Below are 19,331 nucleotides of genomic sequence, written 5' to 3' on the forward strand. Positions count from 1 at the left end.
AAAAATTTACCACATGGACAGTTTGTCATCAATATTTGTCAGCTTTGAAAAGTACCAAGAACATTTTCCCTGAAATTTTATGTCATCACCACTTAAAAGTTGGTTTCTCCTATTTGTTATAAATTGCTTTAAAAAGTACATTAGAGCTTCCCTGGTGGCGCAGTGGTTGAGAGTCCGCCTGCCGATGCAGGGGACATGGGTTTGTGCCCCGGTCCGGGAGGATCCCGCATGCTGCGGAATGGCTGGGCCCGTGAGCCATGGCCGCTGAGCCTGCGTGTCCAGAGCCTGTGCTCCGCAACAGGAGAGGCCACAACAGTGAGAGGCCCGCGTACCACAAAAAAAAAAAAGAAGAAAAAGTACATTAAAATTTTTTTATCATACTTGATCATATGATTCATCCATTTCTATAGTTCAGTACAATATTATACATATTTAACTTTAACATAGTGATTATAATTTAGTAGTGGTTTTCAGAAGTTATTTTCAAAAATGGTTATAGATTTTAGATAGACAAAGCCTTAAATATTGGTGATCTTTTCAGTTAATTGCTATATCTTAGTTTTTTTGGGTTTTTTTTTAAGGAATTGAATACAACAAGCATTTATCAAGAGGATTTTATGGGTCAGGTACTTGTCAAGGACTGTGCAGTGTGTGAGATCTTACCCTCCTTACAAGCTAATATGTTTGCTTGTTACTGTTTCATGGCTGTTGGCAGAAGACATGACTCCTGGGTCAGAGACAAAGGACTTCATCATGGCAAAAACAGTATTAGTGATTCATGTTTATTTGCATGGATTCCCCATGCCCCCTAAGTTCCATGAGGGTGTCACAAAAGACCTACCATGGGTGCCTATACACAGTAGTGAGTTGTATTAAAGGAGAGGATCCCTGAGTTTGGGGGGTTCCACTTTTTCAGTAAGGAGTAGCAAGCCTGCTTCTTGGCAGGGGAAAGGCATTACCTCATCCTTCAAGGTTGCTCACTGCAAACGCAACTCAGGAATGGCCCAAGGAAAGAGTGATCAGGGCCTTTGTATTTCTTGGCATGCCCAGAAGGAACATGCAGGGACCCTTGGGCCAATGGAGATTGCCTCTCCCAAAGGTACTGTGTTAGTGAGAAAAAAATAGCCTCCTAAAAGAAAGTAGGCCAAATCTAAAATACAATTTTTTTGTGGGAAAACACTAGAAATTTTCATTGAAATTGAGATGTACAGCATTACGGATGCTCCCTCTGCTTTGAATAATGCTGCTGACTAGGTCTGTCATCAGTATAATATTGATGGGTGTGCGGAAGGTTAGTTGAAAATTTAGTGGGATTAGTTGAAAATCATTACAGTGTAGTGAATATCAAAATCTAAAAATATACAGTGGTGATAGCAACAGCTACTGTCACAGCACCAAAAATAGGTCACATTTCGTGAAGGCTTCCCGTGTGACGTACACCATTCAGAGTACTTCTCAACTCACTGTCCTGGCAATAACTCTATGAAATAGGCACTATTTACTTTGCATAAGAGGAAACCAAGGCACAGAAAAGGTAAGTAATTTACATAACGTCACGCTGAATATCAGTTAGGATGCTTTCAGCTGTGGTTGACGGAAACTCTCACAAATTGTTGATTTATTGTATGACATTCCAGGAAGACCAGAAGTGTGACGAGTGTCAGAGTTGAGTCAATGGCTAAACAAAGTCAGCAGTCAAAATTATTTCCATCTTTTTAAAAGCTCGTCATCTGTGCACTGGCTTTGCCCTCTGGCTGGCCCCTCTTGTGGTCACCAGATGACTGTGCCAGTTCCTGGCCTCATTTCCACACGTGGCAATGTCCAGGGTCATAGAGGAAGCCTCTCCCTGGTGCTTCTGTGTATAAAGCTTTCCCACAAGCCCCCGACAGATCTTTTCTCCCGTCACACTCACCAGAACTGAGTCCCACACCCACCCCTAAAATATCTGACCAGAAGAATGGGATCACTGTGGTGGGCTGAGACCAGACGAGGGTTACCCTTGATACTGGGAATATGATCACCCTCCCCTGAGTTCCATGGGAGATAAATCTGAGGCTCTGCCAGCGGTAAAAAGAGAGGGCTTGCCATGGGGTGCCCCCAATCACAGTCTGCCACACCTGGTCAGCAGACAAGTGAGGGGTAGAAACACAGACGCTCCGTCTACCGAGCCTGCACTGAAAAGTCTGGGAATTCTACTTGAGCTTTCACGGCTCTCTTTTTTCACCTGACATTTTAGAAACCAATAGTTGTGGTAAGTTTGGTCAAATTGACAGAGAGAGTACATCCAGAAAACTGGCCTTCTTGTTACAGTCTGAGATGCCTGTAGTTAAAAGTCTGTAGGAGAACATTACAAATACTTGCTCCTACTTAGATTTTGGGGGGAATTCTGTTTAAAATCAAATATAGTACAGTGGTGTGATTATCTTAAAGAAGAAGTTCTCAAATCTTTTGTTTTCAGGACCTCTTTACAGTCTTAAAAATTATAGGGTCCCTCAAAGAGCTTTAGTTTATGTTATATCTATTCAGAGTTACCATATTAGAAATTTTAAAGGAGAGACGTTTAAAATAATGATAAACCAATTCTGTGTTAGTATAAGTGATGTATTTTAAAGAAAAATGAACTCTATTTTTCAAAGCAAAAACTTTAATGAGAATAGTGTCATTGTTTTACATTTTTGCAAGTCTTCTCAATGCCTGGCTTAATGGCACATGGCTGAATTCTCCTGTCAGCTTCTGCATTCAATCTGTCATCCAGTCACATAACCTGTAGCCTCTGGAAAACTCCACTGAACACTTGTGAGAGAATGATAATGGAAAAGGCAAATAGAACCTTAATATTGTTATGAAAATAATTTTGACCTGTGGATTCCCTGAAAGAGTGTCCTGGAACCTCCAGGGGTTCCTCACACCACACTTTGAGAACCTCGATCTAAAAGTAATTTTGCTTGCTATGCCCGTGCATAATTTATAATGGCTTCAAGCAGAAGCACACATAAAACGTAAATAAGATATTAAAAGTAGGCTCATAAATTGGTCATGTCTCAGAAAACGGAAGTAAGATGAGTATCCGTGGAGCAATGTGCTAGTGTCCAGGGAATCTGATAATCCAGCAGAGTCCTGGGGAAAACCCCTAGTCATGAGAAGATAATTCAGTGGTTTCCTCACTTCACCAATCCTTTGAACCTGTAAAATATGATTTGCATGAAATATGCTCACTAAATATATTTTTAAGGAAATATCTATTATATAAACCACAGTTAATCTCTCTGTCCTCCCTTTTTTTTCTTTTTCAGATTTAACATTTCAGATGATTTGAAGGTTGGCTTTTTCAGCTCAGACCATGCTACTCAAACAGATTCCAGTGAGATTTTGCCATTAAAAGAGTTGAGTTCATCTACACAAAAGCTAGTGGAGGTAAATCTGGATTTATTCTGAGTTGGATGACAGTTGTGTTTTTTTTTTTTTTTTTTTTTTTTTTTTTTTTTGCGGTGCGCGGGCCTCTCACTGTTATGGCCTCTCCCGTTGAGGAGCACAGGCTCCGGACGCGCGGGCCCAGCCGCTCCGCGGCACGTGGGATCCTCCCGAATCGGGGCACGAACCCGCGTCCCCCGCATCGGCAGGCGGACTCTCAACCACTGCGCCACCAGGGAAGCTCAGACAGTCGTGTTTTTTAAAATTATTAGTATAAACTACTACTTGTGTCATATTTATGTCGTGCTTATATATGTTAACTTGTTTAGTGAAATGTTTCCTTACTCTCTTTAGAATTCTTTTGACATCTGTGAACATTTACTATTTAGGATATTTTAAAAAATTACAAAATATTTTTGGCATATAGAAAAATGTCAAGAATAATATACAGTAGTGAATAACTGTGTCACCCATGGTCAGGGAGGAAGAAATTTTCCTCTGTCCCTCTAGGTTCTTCTGGCTGGTCTAAGAATTAAATTGACACGAGACAGATGAACAGGAAAAAATCCAACAAAAATTTAATAACTTATATGTGGGAGAGACCCAGGAAAACTGAGTGACTTGCCAAAATAGCCAAAGCGCTCACCTTCAGCTAAAGACAAAAGAGGATGTTGAGGATAGTGGTTTGGGACTTCCTAGGAGAGGAAGACAACTCACATGAAGATGGAAAAGCAAATGTTTGGTAAACAAATGTTTGCTGGGCCACGCAGGGACAGTGGGACACAGAGGCGACTTTTAACTGGCTTTGCTAGGTCCCTCCCGGTCTACACAGGTCGTGCATAGTACACTGCAGTTATCTATGGCGCTACTCCCTTCCTGGAACAGGTCCTCTATCTGCATTCTTCTAGGAAGTTGTGGGGAATGTCAGAGGCTCTTCCTGAGCCTTTGGGGCCTTAACAGTAATCAGCCGAAATAAATCCTCATGCCAAAGAGACACACTTGGAGGTGGCAGATTTTGCTCCCCTATACTACCATACAGCTTTTTCAGATCTCCATATTCTATCATATTTCCTTTGTGGCTTTAAAAAAATGTTTTTTTAAATTTTATTGAAGTATAATTGATTTACAATGTTGTGTTTATTTCTCTGTACAGCAAAGCTTTGGGGCTTTTTTGATTGTAAAGAAACAGAACATTTCATACACATTAGATATCAAGAGTTATTATGAAAAGTCCTGGGCTTCCCTGGTGGTGCAGTGGTTGAGAATCTGCCTGCTAATGCAGGGGACACGGGTTCGAGCCCTGGTCTGGGAAGATCCCACATGCCGCAGAGCAACTAGGCCCGTGAGCCACAACTACTGAGCCTGCGCGTCGGGACCCTGTGCTCCGCAACAAGATAGGCCGCGATAGTGAGAGGCCCGCGCACCGCGATGAAGAGTGGCCCCCGCTTGCCACAACTAGAGAAAGCCCTCGCACAGAAACGAAGACCCAACACAGCCCAAAATAAAAAATAATAAAATAAATAAATTTTAAAAAACAACAACAACAAAAAGTATAGCTTAAAAAAACCAAAAAACACAAAGTTACTAACCACTGTTTAAAAAAAAAAAAAAGTCCTAATCAATAAAACTGTGACATAGGGTGGCATACTACTACAAATACTTTAGGTTGCTCTGCTTCTGTTTTTTCACTTAACAACATAACTTGGAAATCATTTATGTACGTTGGTACATAAAGAGCTTCCTCATCTATTTTACAAGTACATTGTATCACAAACTGGCGTCTTTTATTTAGCTATCCTCCTACTGATGGACATCATTTTTTAGTCGTTTCAGATCTTTCACTGCAATGAATAATTCTGTTCATACTCACATGCCAGTAAAACTGGGATGTAAATTCTTAAAAGTGAAATGTCTGAGTCAGAGGATGCATGCATTAATCATTGTGAAGGATGTTGCCAAGTTGCCCTGCATAGAAATTATACCAATTTACACTCCCACTTTTGAGGATGTCTCTTTTCCCACATATGTCCCAATTTATTGTCTTCTTTTATGCCTTCAGAAAAGTGTTATAACTTTATTCCTTTGCAACTAGCGTCCACATGAGTAAGTTCTGGTCAGTAGAATTTAGGTGGAAATATTGGGTGGCCGCTTTGGGCAACCTTTAAGGCACAGTTCCAATGCACTGTCTGCCACATTACTTCTTCCTCATCCCGTCCCTCTTTCCTTCCTCTCTTTCTTGCCTTCCTCTTTTTACTTCAGTGCCTAGACCATGGATGCTACCAGTTACACCATGATTTTGAGGTATACAGAAGACTAAGGAGATAGAAGGATCTTGGGTCATTTTCACCACCTAGTGAAAGAGAAGTAAACTTACCTCTCTTTTATGCTTCTGTTATTTGGATTTTTTAATATAGCTGAACCAAAATCTGATGCAATATGCTTAAATCAGATTAAGGATGTTTCTTTATTTCAAATTAGTGAGAGGCATTTTTTAAAAAAAAATCATGAATGGCTGGATTTGAATGCTTTTCATGGATCTGTTGAGATGGTCGTACGGTCATACGGTTTTTCTCCTTTATCTGATGATGTGAAGAAATTTGATTTTTTGATGGTAAACCTGGAACGAACCCAACTGGACTATAATATTTCCTTTGGCATTGCATTATTTGCTGCTGTTTTACTAAGGATTGTTTTCCATCTGTGTTCGTAAGTGAGGTTGTCCTATAATTTTCTTTTCTCCTTATGCTGTTGTTCAGTCCTGGTAGCAAGGTTACAGTATTGTCATAAAGTGGGTTGGGAAGTGTTCCCTAGTCTATTCTCTGGAATTACTGGCTTGAGATTGGAAATATCTATTTCTTCAGTGTGAACTTGCATGTAAAACTGCTTATTTTTACTGCTATTATTGTTTTGTTGTGATTATATTAAGGTTTTCTTAAATCTTCTTGGGTCGGTTTGATGTTATATTTTTCTACAGAATATTCAAATTGCTGGTTATGGTGTTGATTATTGTCTTTGCATATCGTTTTTAGGTCTTTATTGTATCCGTAGTTATATTTCTTTAAAAATTCTTAATATGGTCTTCATACCTCCTCTCTTTTTTCTTGATGAATCCTGACAGTGTTATCTATTTCATTAATTTTTTTCAGAGACCCAACTTCTGGATTTATTAATCCTTTCTATCATATCTTTATTTTCTAGTTCATAAATTTCTTTTCTTATCCTTATTATTTACTTATTTATGTGTTTTAAAAATATTTGTTTATTTTATTTGGTTGCATTGGGTCTTAGTTGCAGCATGTGGGCTTCTTAGTTGTGGCATCGAACTCTTAGTTGTGGCATGCATGTGGGACCTGGTTCCCTGACCAGGGATCAAACCCAGGCCCCCTGCATTGGGAGCTCGGAGTATTATCCACTGCGCCACCAGGGAAGTCCCTCTTATCTTTCTTATTTAATTCCTCCTACTATCTTTGGGTTTACTCTGCTTTTCTTTTTCTAATTCCGTGAACTGGATCTGGGTATTAGTTGGGATGTCATATAGCTCTGTGTACAGACAGTGCAACTATATTGACTTAACAGGAAGTCTTGGGTTAGAATATCTGGAGTTACAAGTTAGGGCAGTAGCTCCCTGATGTCATCTGTGTACCAGGTTCATTTTATCTTTTCACAGGTCCATCATTAGTGCATGGATTTTGCTATCATATTTCTGACTTCACAGTAACAAGATGACTGCTCCATTTCCAGCCTCCATCTGCATTTCACAGAGGAAGGAGAATAGGGGAGAAGTGGAATGGAGTGGTGGTAGCTCTACTGAAAAAGCAAAAACTTTCCATCGAAAACCCCAGCGTATTTATCGTTGGCCTTAACTACATCACATGACCCCTTTAACTGCAAAGGGTTCTGAAGGAGTGAGTGTGTTGGTGAGGCACATTACTGCGCCGACAAAGTCGTGCTTGTCTCAGTCAGGAAGGACCTGTGTGATGGACACGGGGCTCTTAGCTATCCATGCCTACAGGTCATTCATTCTGAGGCTCCCTTCTTTCCTTTCATAAGCATTTAAAGACAGTATAAATGACAATATTTAAGACAATATAATCCTACTAATTACTTCTTTAACGTCATCCCACAAATTTTGAGATGTGGTATTTTTATTAGTATTTAGGTTTAAGTGCTCCAATTTCCCATTTATTTAGTTGGCCCATTGTTTCATAAGAAGTTGGTTAGATCTCCAGGCATGCTCTTTAGTTACCGTTATGTTGCTGAGTTTTAACTGCAGTGCTTCGTTGTCAGCGGACAGTCTTTGTGAGATGAATTATTTGGTCTTTGTTGCGACTTGTCCTGAGGCTTTGTGTGAGTTCAGTCTTCATTATTGTGCCATGGAAATGGGAAATTAAAAATAACCTGTATTTGTTGAGTGTGTGTATATACATATATATATATGTCCACACACACATATGTACATGGGTGCATATATACTTACATGCACATACACATATTGTCCGTTTTGTTCCATATTAATATACCTATAGTAACATTCTTTGGGACATTGTTTGCCTGGTAAAACTTTCTTATTTCTACACTGACCTCAGTTCTGTGTCATTGTATCTTAGGTACATCTCTTGTAAATTGTGATCCATGGGAGTCTTAGGCCAGTAGGAGTTTATTTGACCATACCAGGATTCCTGTCCCTCCCTTCTTCAGAACAAGCCGTCCATATAGGGCTGGATCTTCTAAAGGCAAAGTCATTTCATCTTGTCCCTGGAATTTAAGGAATTCGTTAAGCTTTCACTTGCAGTAGAATTTTTTTTTTTTATTTCTCAAAATAGTAACCTTCATAAGTTGACAACATGGTATAAAGAAGGAGTATGAGTCAGTCACAACTCTGGTCAAATCTGGACCTTCTGCTTACTGGCCATGTAATGATGGACTAGTTAGTCACTTAACCTCTCAAAGTCTTGAAATCCTCAACTGCAAAGTAAAACCTTCCACATAGTATCAGGATGCTAAAATCGAGCTTCTTCCCAGCATGCTAGTAGCCAGGTATCAAATTCCGAAGTGAGTGTGAGATCCCATTTGCAGAATTTACGAAGAGAACGTTACACATCAGATCAATGACTCTTAGCTCTTTAATCAGACCAAGGATAATAAAAACGGGGATCAGGAGGTGAAGGGGAAAAATTGCTGAAGCAGTTTCTTTAGGAAACACTATTGCCATGCTCTTTCTGGGGGAGGGGTAGCAGAAGGGCTCTTCCTCAGCCCAAAGCCAGTAAGGCAGGCTTCTGTGGAACTTGAAATATGTTTGCTGTTATTGGAAGACTCAGAGGACCGGTGCCGATTCATGTGCAAGGAAGCTAACGTGGGCTGGGGCAAGAAGGGGGAGCGGCTGAGCTGGGATCAGTCGGCACTGCCAGAGTTGCTGGGGTGAGGGTTGTGTGATTGTTTCTTGTGGACCACATGTGGCCTCTGAGAAAAAGAGAGAGAGCGCCAGCTTGGGGTCATTCTGGGTCCTCTCCAGTTGACGGATTGAGAAGGACAGAGGGCCCCCAACAGAAGGGAGAAGAAAGGGTAAAACTCTAGATTCATAGGGCCTGAGGGCGGAGTAGCAGTGATCACCGGGAGAAGAGAAGCAGCTGCTTGTCCCTGTGCATCCACAGGAGAAGAGGGTATCTGCAGCGGGAACCTCTAGAGAAGCTTTGTTGGTGCCCGAGGGAATAAGGGCCGTTCTCCTGCCCTACCAGACCAGGGTGAAGCCCCCCGCCAGGTAGGAACAGCCGTGTCCCTTTATCCCTTCTGCCTTGTCTGTGGTGGAGAAGCAGCTGGGGTGTGGGGGGAGGAGGTAAGAGGGGAGAGAGCTCAAGAGTGAATCCCACTCTCTTCCTTAAAGACCTGCAGCTGCCAGTTACTGCCCTTGGCCTGGAGTGCAGAGAGCAGCCTTACCTATGAATGAAGTTGGAAGTGTCACATTCTAAATGCTACTTTCGGCCTGTGTTTTGAGTGATGATGGGACTTTCTGTTCCCAAGAATGGGTAGGAATTGCTTACAGTTTCCATTCAGGGCGAGGGAAGACTACCTAGTGAATACATTTTATTTTTTATTTTATTTTTTGAATTAAATATTTATTTATTTTGGGCTGCATTGGGTCTTAGTTGTGGTGCGTGGGCTTCTCTCTAGTTGTGGCTCGGGCTCCAGAGTGCATGGGTTCTGTAGTTGTGGCGCACGGGCCTAGCTGCCCCGTGGCATGTGGGATCTTAGTTCCCCGACCAGGGATCGAACTCACGTCCCCTGCATTGTAAGGTGGATTCTTAACCATTGGACCACCAGGGAAGTCCTAGTGAATACATTTTAAATAGACAGTGGGAGACAAAAATACATTGCGTTTGGATGATACCAACCAGTTGTTAGTCAACACACTGGTTATATATTTAAGTACTTCGCTAGTAAATTCACAACAAATGTTGATTCTTACCCATTTTTCCTGATCTGAAAATCACATATTGAAAATCATTTTTTCAATCATTTTTTGATTCATGGCAAAGGATAACTTACTCTGTATGGTAGGAAACTGCTGGGAACCTCCTCTCCCTTCGTCCATCAGCATGTATTAGTTTAGCAGATTAACTGGAACCCCCAGTGTACATGACTTTGGAGAGGTAATCTTCAATTCAGGACAAGCCCCTGACCCAGGTGCCCAAGTGATCTGCCCAGACCAGACCAGGTGCTAGAATCTTTACACAGAGGGCCCTTACTCTCTACAATAACGTATGTTTTTCCATTTTTAGATTGTTAAATCTCTTCAGGTGGATTTTGGGTTCCTCAAACAATTGATTCAACTGAAGTTTGAGGACCGTCTTAAAGAGGAATCTTGCAGACTCTTCACTTCTCTACATGACAGGATCCTGACAATCGAAAAACGTTACCAACAGGTAGAAGTTCTCTCATTTCCTCTGTTTCATATGTGGATTAATTTTGTGTTTAGATGTGTAGGTACTACAGTTTTTAGCTTAGCAACTTATGAGGGCAATTTAATTTGTATGTGTTATGTCTCATGTGATGACTACATAAAGCTGTATGGTACCTATAGCTTTACTATGTGCAGAAACTTTTGTGAGTACCCTGTGTATGAACTCATTTAAGGCTCATGACTAACCTGACAAAGTAGGTACAATTATTATACCCCTTTTACAGATGAGGAAACCAAGGCACAGAAAGGTTAATTCACTTGCTCAAGGTCACCAGTTAAAAAACCATCAGGGTTTAGTTTCCAGGCCAGATAGTTTAATGCTTGACTTGCAGCCCTTAACTACAGTTTTATATGACTTGTGTTTTAATGGCTCTGTAGGAGCCAAAGACATGAAAACTCTGCTGCTCTGAGGAATTGCCTAAAATCTTTGATCAGGTTAGCATATTTATCTGTCATTAAGAACAGGCATCAGTGTTATTTTTCTGCTATAAAACAAAACACCCACGTGTTGTTGACCCCACCATTTAAAGTACCTTTTAATGCATTTCCTCTTCAAGTCCCTCAACAATCCCTAAGTGGAAATCCTCTTACCCTGCTCTGCAGTTAAGGAAACTGAGCCACCAAGGTTAAGTCACTTGCTTAAAGTCAGACAGACAGTAAGTAGCACAGTGACATTAAAATCCAATCCTGACTCTAAAGCCCATTGGTGGTTTACACTCCATGCTAGAATCAAAATTGATATCAGAATCACAAGTATTTTTTTAACATCTTTATTGGAGTATAATTGCTTTACAATGTTGTGTTAGTTGCTGCTGTATAACAGTGAATCAGCTATACGTATACATATATCTCCATATCTCCTCTGTCTTGTGTCTCCTTCCCACCCTCCCTATCCCACCCCTCTAGGTGGTCACAAAGCACCGAGCTATTCTCTCTGTGCTATGTGGTTGCTTCCCACTAGCTATCTATTTTACGTTTGTTAGTGTATATATGCCCATGCCACTCTCTCCCTTCGTCCCAGCTTACCCTTCCCCCTCCCCGTGTCCTCAAGTCCATTCTCTACATCTGCGTCTTTATTCCTGTCCTGCCCCTAGGTTCTTCAGAACTCTTTTTCTTTTTTTTAGATTCCATACAAGAGTATTTTTTTAATGTACTATCTTTCATTGTCATCCATAACAGATAGGATCAAATAATTTGATTAATCAGAAAATGACTCTAGTTTGTGGATTAGTGGCCCTAGATTTCTTTCCATGAGCATAATTCATCCAAAAATACCAGGACCAGAAGAGGATGTGAACTCCAAATAGACTTCACTATTTTATTTTATTTTTTAATTAATTTTTATTGGAGTATAGTTGCTTTATAATGTTGTATTAGTTTCTGCTGTGCAGCAAAGTGAATCAGTTTTACATATACATATATCCACTCTTTTAAAGATTTCCTTCCGGGCTTCCCTGGTGGCGCAGTGGTTGAGAGTCCGCCTGCCGATGCAGGGGACACGGGTTCGTGCCCCGATCCCGGAAGATCCCACGTGCCGCGGAGCGGCTGGGCCCGCGAGCCATGGCCGCGGAGCCTGTGTGTCCGGAGCCTGTGCTCCGCAACGGGAGAGGCCACAGCAGTGAGAGGCCCGCGTACAGCAAAAAAAAAAAAAAAAAAAGATTTCCTTCCCATTTAGGTCACCACTGAGTAGAGTTTCCTGTGCTACACATTAGGTTCTCATTAGTTATCTTTCTTTTTTTTAGGATTTTTATTTTTATTTATTTATTTATTTTGCGGTACGCGGGCCTCTCACTGTTGCAGCCTTTCCCGTTTCGGAGCACAGGCTCCGGACGTGCAGGCTCAGCAGCCATGGCTCATGGACCCAGCCGCTCCGTGGCATGTGGGATCTTCCCGGACCAGGGCACGAACCCGTGTCCCCTGCATCGGCAGGCGGACTCTCAACCACTGCGCCACCAGGGAAGCCCATTAGTTATCTATTTTATACATAGTAGTGTATATATGTCAATCCCAATCTCCCAACTTATCCCATCCCCCAATTTCACTATTTTATAAGCAGTTCTAAGACATTAAAAAGACTATGATATGGAAGATGAGAGAAAATGTTCACGTTATCTGTATTTATTTTATCCATATGAGCTCTCTATTGTTTTTGGTTCAGTGTAAGTGAACATGGAATGTGTTGTATTAGCTGTAAGCATAGGGGAAATGATTACAAAGTGAAGTTTTTGAGAGAGCATATGATTTGAATGATGGTTTTGTACTGAGCCCCTCCCTTGTAGGTGTGAGAGTTGCATTTGGAAATACATTGTGGTGCTCGGTGTATTTATTTTTCATTTGCAGAATGAGGATACCTTAAGAAAATGCTACAATCAGCAGCTGGCCGATGCCATAGCTACTATCAAAGGAAGGTACCAGGTGAGTTTTGACTGCCATCGTGGGTAAAACCGGCTTGGTATCTTGTGAGTGCCCAGGGTGGGGCTCACCGTGGGTTCCCAGTCAGCCATTTTAGCTTTGAAGGTCTAAGACTGTTCATGCTTACTTTAAACTGACCAAAATAACACTTTATGGTGACAGATAGAACTTTTCAGAAACTGAAAAATTCCAGTCTGGTATCTAGTCCACCTGGGCAAGTGATGCAGTATTCCAGAGTTTGTTTGGTGAGCATGCAGTTTGATAGAAAGAGGTCAGGGAGCCTCAAGAGAGGCTTCATCAGGTCTGTAGTAAATCCCAGGGAACAGTCTCAGATCCTCAATGGAGTAACTTTTCTAATGATGGGGACGCGATCTATCTGCCAGACACCATGCTTCCTTCTCTTCATCATTTCCAATCATTATTTTTTCATCTTAGCAAGGACCTTGTGATTCTTTTGGTATTTATAGCTGTAATCTTGTCTTTCATTGCAATATGTTTCCATAAAGAAATATTGCTTTATTTACAGCAAATCGTGCTTTGATTGCATACCTCTTTTTCGTGGTACTGAACACCTTTGATTTAATTATGTGATTGCTTGTTACATGTCTCTGTTTTGTGCTGGACTGTAAGCCTTATAAGGGTAGGGTTGCTTGTCTTGCTCACCGCCATGCCCTGCCCCTTAGCACTGTGCCTGGTACACAATTAGCAATCAGCTAATAATTGCTAAATGAAGGGAGGTTGCCTGAACTTGTGGCAGATACTGGTGGCTCCACTGTCATTCTTCCCCTTCCTTTTTTTTTATTAGCAGAAGCACTTCTTACTATGAAGCCAAAATGCTAGATCCTTTCTCAGCTTCTTTCCCAGCTATGGCATGAACAAGGGCAAGTTCAGGTCCAATGTGACCTGAAGGTAAGTTAACTGTGAGGTTTAGAAAGGAGGTTCTTCTTTTTTTTTTTTTTTTTTTGGCTGTGCTTTGCAGCATGTGGGATCTTACTTCCCCCACCAGGGATCGAACCCCTGCCCCCTGCAGTGGAAGCTCCGGAGTCTTAACCACTGGATCGCCGGGGAAGTCCCTATTACTTTTTTTTTTTTTTTAATTAAAAGAGACTCAAGGGAAAATATGCCCCTCTTTTTCTTTGTTTGACATTATTATGTCTCCTTCTGATGCTTGGAATTGCTGCAACCAACCTAAAAGCAAGGAGTGGGATACTTAGGATGTGCTAAGGGTAGCAGACTAGAAAAACAGAAAGCACTGGGGTCCTTGATGACATCACCGAGCAACTAACTCTGGACTTGCCCTGCCTCTGGCCCTTTTATGTCATGAGACAAAAACCCCCGTAGAATTGAAGCCACTGTTAATTGCCTGTTCAGTTACCTGTGGCTAAAAATATCCCAGAACCTATTGCCCTGTCAACAGCCTCTGTGACTCTGGGCCAAGTTGTGTTTCCAAAGGTGACCCTGACACTGTCTCCCACTCAACTGCTCTTCCGCAAGGTTACCTTGCTTCCCCCACACCCAGAGGTGGAGCCTAATTCCCCATCCCTGGATCTGAGGGTCCTCTGTGACTTGGTCATAAAGACAGAACGTGGTGCTGCACGACTTTGAAGGCAGGGACAAAGGAAGCCTTGCAACTACATCCTATGCTCTCGGGATGTTTGCTCTCTGGATTCTCGCCTTCTGAATCCAGCTGCCATGCTGTTAGGAGCCCAAGCCATTTGGAGAGTCTGCATGTGGGACTGGGGCCCTTGGCCCAACTGAGCCCAGCCTTCAAGTCCTCCAGCCCCCAGGCATTTAGTCTTGCCATCTGGGGTCCTGGCAAGGAGCAAGAGCGTGCCATCCTGCTATTCTGTCCTAATTCCTTAGTGAGTGAGCATGATAAATAGTTGTTTTATGCCACTAAGTTTGGGGAGCTGTGTTATGCAGCAATAACTAGATAGCTGGAACGGTATCCTTATGCTCACGTCAATAAGCGATTTAATTGCATTTGTTGGATAAATTACTTCCCTAGTGGTTCTGCCAGCACAATATAGCATCATGGTTAGGAGTTAGCATAGTGTATGTTTTAATACAAGGACTTGGGAGTCAAACTACTTGCGTTCGAATCCTGGCTCTGCCACATAATTGCATGTGACCTTGGGCAAAATACTCACCCTCTCTGCCTCAGTTTCTTCATCTGTCCGATGAGGATCCTATTAGTACCCAGCTCATAGACCTGTTCTGAGGATGAAATGAACTGATCCTTGTGAAGCACTTACAACAGTGTTGGGCACATGATAAGTGCAGTCTAAATGTTTGTGAAACAAATAAGCTCTTATACAAATTGATGACACTCCTTGGTGTTGGTGTCTTTTTCTGGCCCTTTATTATCCTGTGTTAGTGTTTAGGCTTACAGTTTTCTGTCCACTGACCACAGATTTCAGATATAGTAAAGTGCCCTTAAGATATCTGTAATCCTTATCAATTTTTATTATGTTGAGGCATATGAAATTGCCGTTTGCTCTTACAGTTTTGTTCTGAACATTCTTGTACTGTCTCAGGTACACATGTGCGAGAGTGCTTTTAAAGTATGTTTGTAAGAGTGGAATGGAGAGTATGTGGATTTTCATATTTATTATCTAAGGCCAAGGGCCTTCCAAACTGATCATAATATGAAAATATTGGTTACTCTTCTTCGTCGAGACTTGATATTGTCAGATGTTTAAATGTTTGTTGATCTCATGGACATGAAACTATTTCATTTTGTCTGATTTGTGTTTCCCTTGATTATTAATACGGTTAACCCTTTTAAAAATATGTGTATCGGCCATTCAGTTTTCGTGTTCGGTGATGTTCCTGTTCAAATTCATTGTTTATTGTGTTATTTGTTTTCTTTTTGGTTAATAAGAGTATTTTTAAAAACATATTTTGGATACTCATCTTTTGTTTGTTTTATGTGTTGCACATGTCTTCTCTTGGTTTTTGTTCACTCTTTTTAAAAATTTTTTTAATTTTTTGGCTGCATTGGGTCTTCGTTGCTGTGCACAGGCTTTCTGTAGTTGTGGCTTCTCTTGTTGCAGAGCATGGGCCCTAGAGCACGCAGGATTCAGTAGTTGCTGCGTGTGGGCTCAGTAGTTGTGGTGCACGGGCTTAGTTGCTCCGCAGCATGTGGGATCTTCCCGGCCCAGGGCTCGAAACCACGTCCCCTGCGTTGGCAGGCGGATTCTTAACCACTGTGCCGCCAGGGAAGTCCCCTGTTTACTCTTCTTACAGTGTTCTTTAATAAACCAAAGGTTTTTTTTTTACACTAATGTAGTCGAACTCCTATATTTTCCTCATGGTTTCCACGTTCTGTGCTTTGTTTTAAAAATGCTGCTATAGGGCTTCCCTGGAGACAAAAAGAGGATGTTGGTATGGTTTGGGACCTCAAGGGGGAGGAAGGAAATAGAGATGGAAAAGCAAATGTTTGATAAACAAATGTTTGCTGGGTCCTGCAGAGACAATGGGATACAGTGTGGACCCTGATCTATAGGCCCTGCCACGTTTCTCCCAGCACACCTAGTCCATATTCTTTAGAGATATCTCCGGTGATAGCTCCATTCTGGAGACAGGCCCTTTATCTAAATTCTTTAAGCAGCTAATGGGGAGGTAACAAGAAAAACTTTCTGAGTTTTCTGTTTCTTAAAAATAATCAGCCCAATTAATCCTCATGCCAAAGAGACACATTTGGGGATGGCAAATTTTGCTGTTCTACAATTTTACACCATTTCTTCATTCATTCATTCATTTCTGCCAGCTGCACTGTTGGGGCATCTAGCATATTGTTAAGTAAAAGTGATGACAGCAAGCATCCTTATTTTATATCAATACTGAATACAGTATTTCAACATTACACATAATACTTGCTGTAGATACTATCAGGCTATTTCTTTTGCAAAGAGACTTTTGAAAAAATCATGAATGAATTTTAATTTTGTAAAATGTGGGGGTTTTGCATCTATTGAGAGGCCATATGATTTTTCCCCTTAATCTGTTAGTGTGGTGAAATTAATTAGCTGATTTTTTAAAATGTGAAATCAACCTTACTTTCTTTGTATAAGCCCAACTTGGTCATGATGGGTTTTTTCTTTTTAAAATTTGTTCCTGAACTTAGTGTGTTAATCTTTTGCTTAGGATATTTTAAACCTGTGAACATCAGTGTGGTGAGCTATACTTCTTTTTTTTTTTTTGCGGTTCGCGGGCCTCTCACTGTTGTGGCCTCTCCCGTTGTGGAGCACAGGCTCCGGACGCGCAGGCTCAGGGGCCATGGCTCACGGGCCCAGCCGCTCCGCGGCATGTGGGATCTTCCCGGACCGGGGCACGAACCCATGTCCCCTGCATCGGCAGGCGGACTCTCAACCACTGCACCACCAGGGAAGCCCTGAGATTCCTTTTTTATACTATTCTTTTTAGGTTTGGGAATCAGGATTATGGTAGCTTCACAAAATGAGCTGGGAAATGTTACCCGCATTTTGTTTCCTAGGAGCATTTGTGTAAAATTAGAACTTTTTCTTCCTTAAATATTTAGAACTGCCAGAGAAGCCACCTGGGCCTAGAGGAGTGGACTGATTGATTGACATATTTTGAACTCCCAATTTCCTTACTGATTATGAGACTATTTGGGTTTTGTATTCCTTTCGAGTCAGATATAGTGAAATATTTGTCTAGGGCCTTTATTTCCTTTAAACTCAAAAATGTGTTGGAATAAAGGCTTAATATATATCTCATTACTCTCGTATCTTTTAATCCTATATTTTTAAACCCCACTGCATATTTTTATTACTATTTTATCCATTTTCATTGGGTTTTAAAATATCACTTATAATGTTTTTTATGACTAGGAGTTCTATGTTTGGTTTGTTTGGTTATTTTTTAATGGCTCTGGCTCTTTGCCCATAACTTGTCCTGTTATTTCTATAAATATATTTCAGTGTACTTGATTGATCTTCCATGTTTCATAATTTCCATGTCTTTCATCTTTGAGGGTCTAATAAGTACTGGCTGTCGCTCATGATATGTCCTTTACTTTCGGGTTTCATGATTTTTGACTGTGAACTCATATTTCTGCAGAAATTCTTTGAGGCCTGGAATAGAGGTGAGTCTCTGTAGAGAAGATTTCTGTTTGCTTCTGCGAGACTCCTGGGTCTGTGACCGCTTTAACCTAATTCTCAACTTGAGGCATTTTAGACCACCCAGATGTATGAATGTGGGCCATCTCATGCTTATAAAACTCAGAAGAGACTTTTCTCCACCTCTGTACTTTGAGCCAAGTTTCCAGACAGGAGGCAATTTCACTTTTACTGGGATGGGAGGAGGTACAGGGTTCAAGGTGGTTACTTCTAGTTCCTTCTCACGCTGAAGAGATGGCCCTTTGGTGTCTCAACCTTAATGGGGTGGTCTCCTATTATTTAGAATCACCACTTTGAGGAAGACCTATGTGAATGATGCCTTTTCTCTGTGCCCTGTTAAGAGGTGAAAACCAAAGTTCAAATTTACCTGGTTTTGCAATGCCCTGGAGTACAGGCCAGCTTCAGTGTCCTGCATAAGTCTCTGGATGTCTGCATTCACTTAATTTTGGCTGAACTATTCCTTACTTCGTCAGCTTATAGAAGCATTTCACCTATCGATCCAGAATTTTTGTTGTTTACAAAGTAAGTCAGAGTAACATGATTTTTTTTTTTGTGAAACATGCTTTTATAACCCTTTGTGTCTTCAACAATTTCTGGGTCACTGATAAACTTTTAGTGTGTATCAAATGCTCAAAAAATATGACAGAATAAGTGACTATCACTCTTTCTATATACTTTTTGTATGTCTAGGAATAGAAAGCCCTGAAAGGATTAAATGCTTTATATGTATCAGTGTTTCATAAACATGTGCTAGTTAAATATGCTTAGCCAACAGTGTATTAATTGTGGTTCATTGGTTTATCTAATTAAAGAATTATTTTAAAGATATAAAAGTGATTCTTTGAATCTTTGCTTTGGCTTGTTGGCATCACTTTGATCCATGGCCTCAGACAGCCTTCCAAATCCTGGCCACCCAGTTTGTTAAGCTTAGTCATAAGAAAGAACAGAAGAGTTGAAAAAACAGCCCAAGTACACACTTTTGGTTAAGTGTAAATGACTCTCTGCTGCCCTCTGGAGACCAGTTTAGGATACAGATACAAGTGCTTTTTCAGCTATGGAGCAAGGTTTTAAATCTATTTAACTGTTAAAACAATTTCTTGTGTGATATTATACTACCTTATTTTCAGATAAAAGAAAAAGTTTTGATAAAAATTACACTTTATTTAGCTTCTTTTGGTCTTGGAAATGTATCAGCTCTGATTCAGATAAGAAAACACACTACTCTAGGTCCCTCAGACACAGAGGGATTTAGGAGCATATAAAAACCCTTAGAGAGGACCTCCCTGGTGGCGCAGTGGTTAAGAATCCGCCTGCCAGTGCAGGGGACACGGGTTCGAGCCCTGGTCCGGGAAGATCCCACATGCCAAGGAGCAACTAAGCTCGTACACCACAACTACTGAGCCTGC

The 19,331-nt window shown here is 41.1% G+C and overlaps 1 protein-coding gene across 1 annotated transcript in view; it reads left to right on the top strand.

Annotated features, from left to right (window-relative positions):
* The window catches only part of LOC309802829 (uncharacterized protein C10orf67, mitochondrial), a gene marked incomplete at its 5' end in the record, with an annotated part of 117,096 nt that overhangs the window by 15,968 nt on the left and 81,797 nt on the right, over window positions 1–19,331 (top strand). The window contains 3 exons of the mRNA XM_082618719.1: window positions 3,294–3,414; window positions 10,188–10,331; window positions 12,710–12,784. Of these exons, the coding sequence (XP_082474845.1) occupies window positions 3,294–3,414; window positions 10,188–10,331; window positions 12,710–12,784 (340 nt within the window). The remainder of the gene's footprint in view (window positions 1–3,293; window positions 3,415–10,187; window positions 10,332–12,709; window positions 12,785–19,331) is intronic.

This window comes from Mesoplodon mirus, assembly GCF_964341445.2.
Source record: "Mesoplodon mirus genome assembly, chromosome: 4".
Lineage (NCBI taxonomy): Eukaryota > Metazoa > Chordata > Mammalia > Artiodactyla > Ziphiidae > Mesoplodon > Mesoplodon mirus.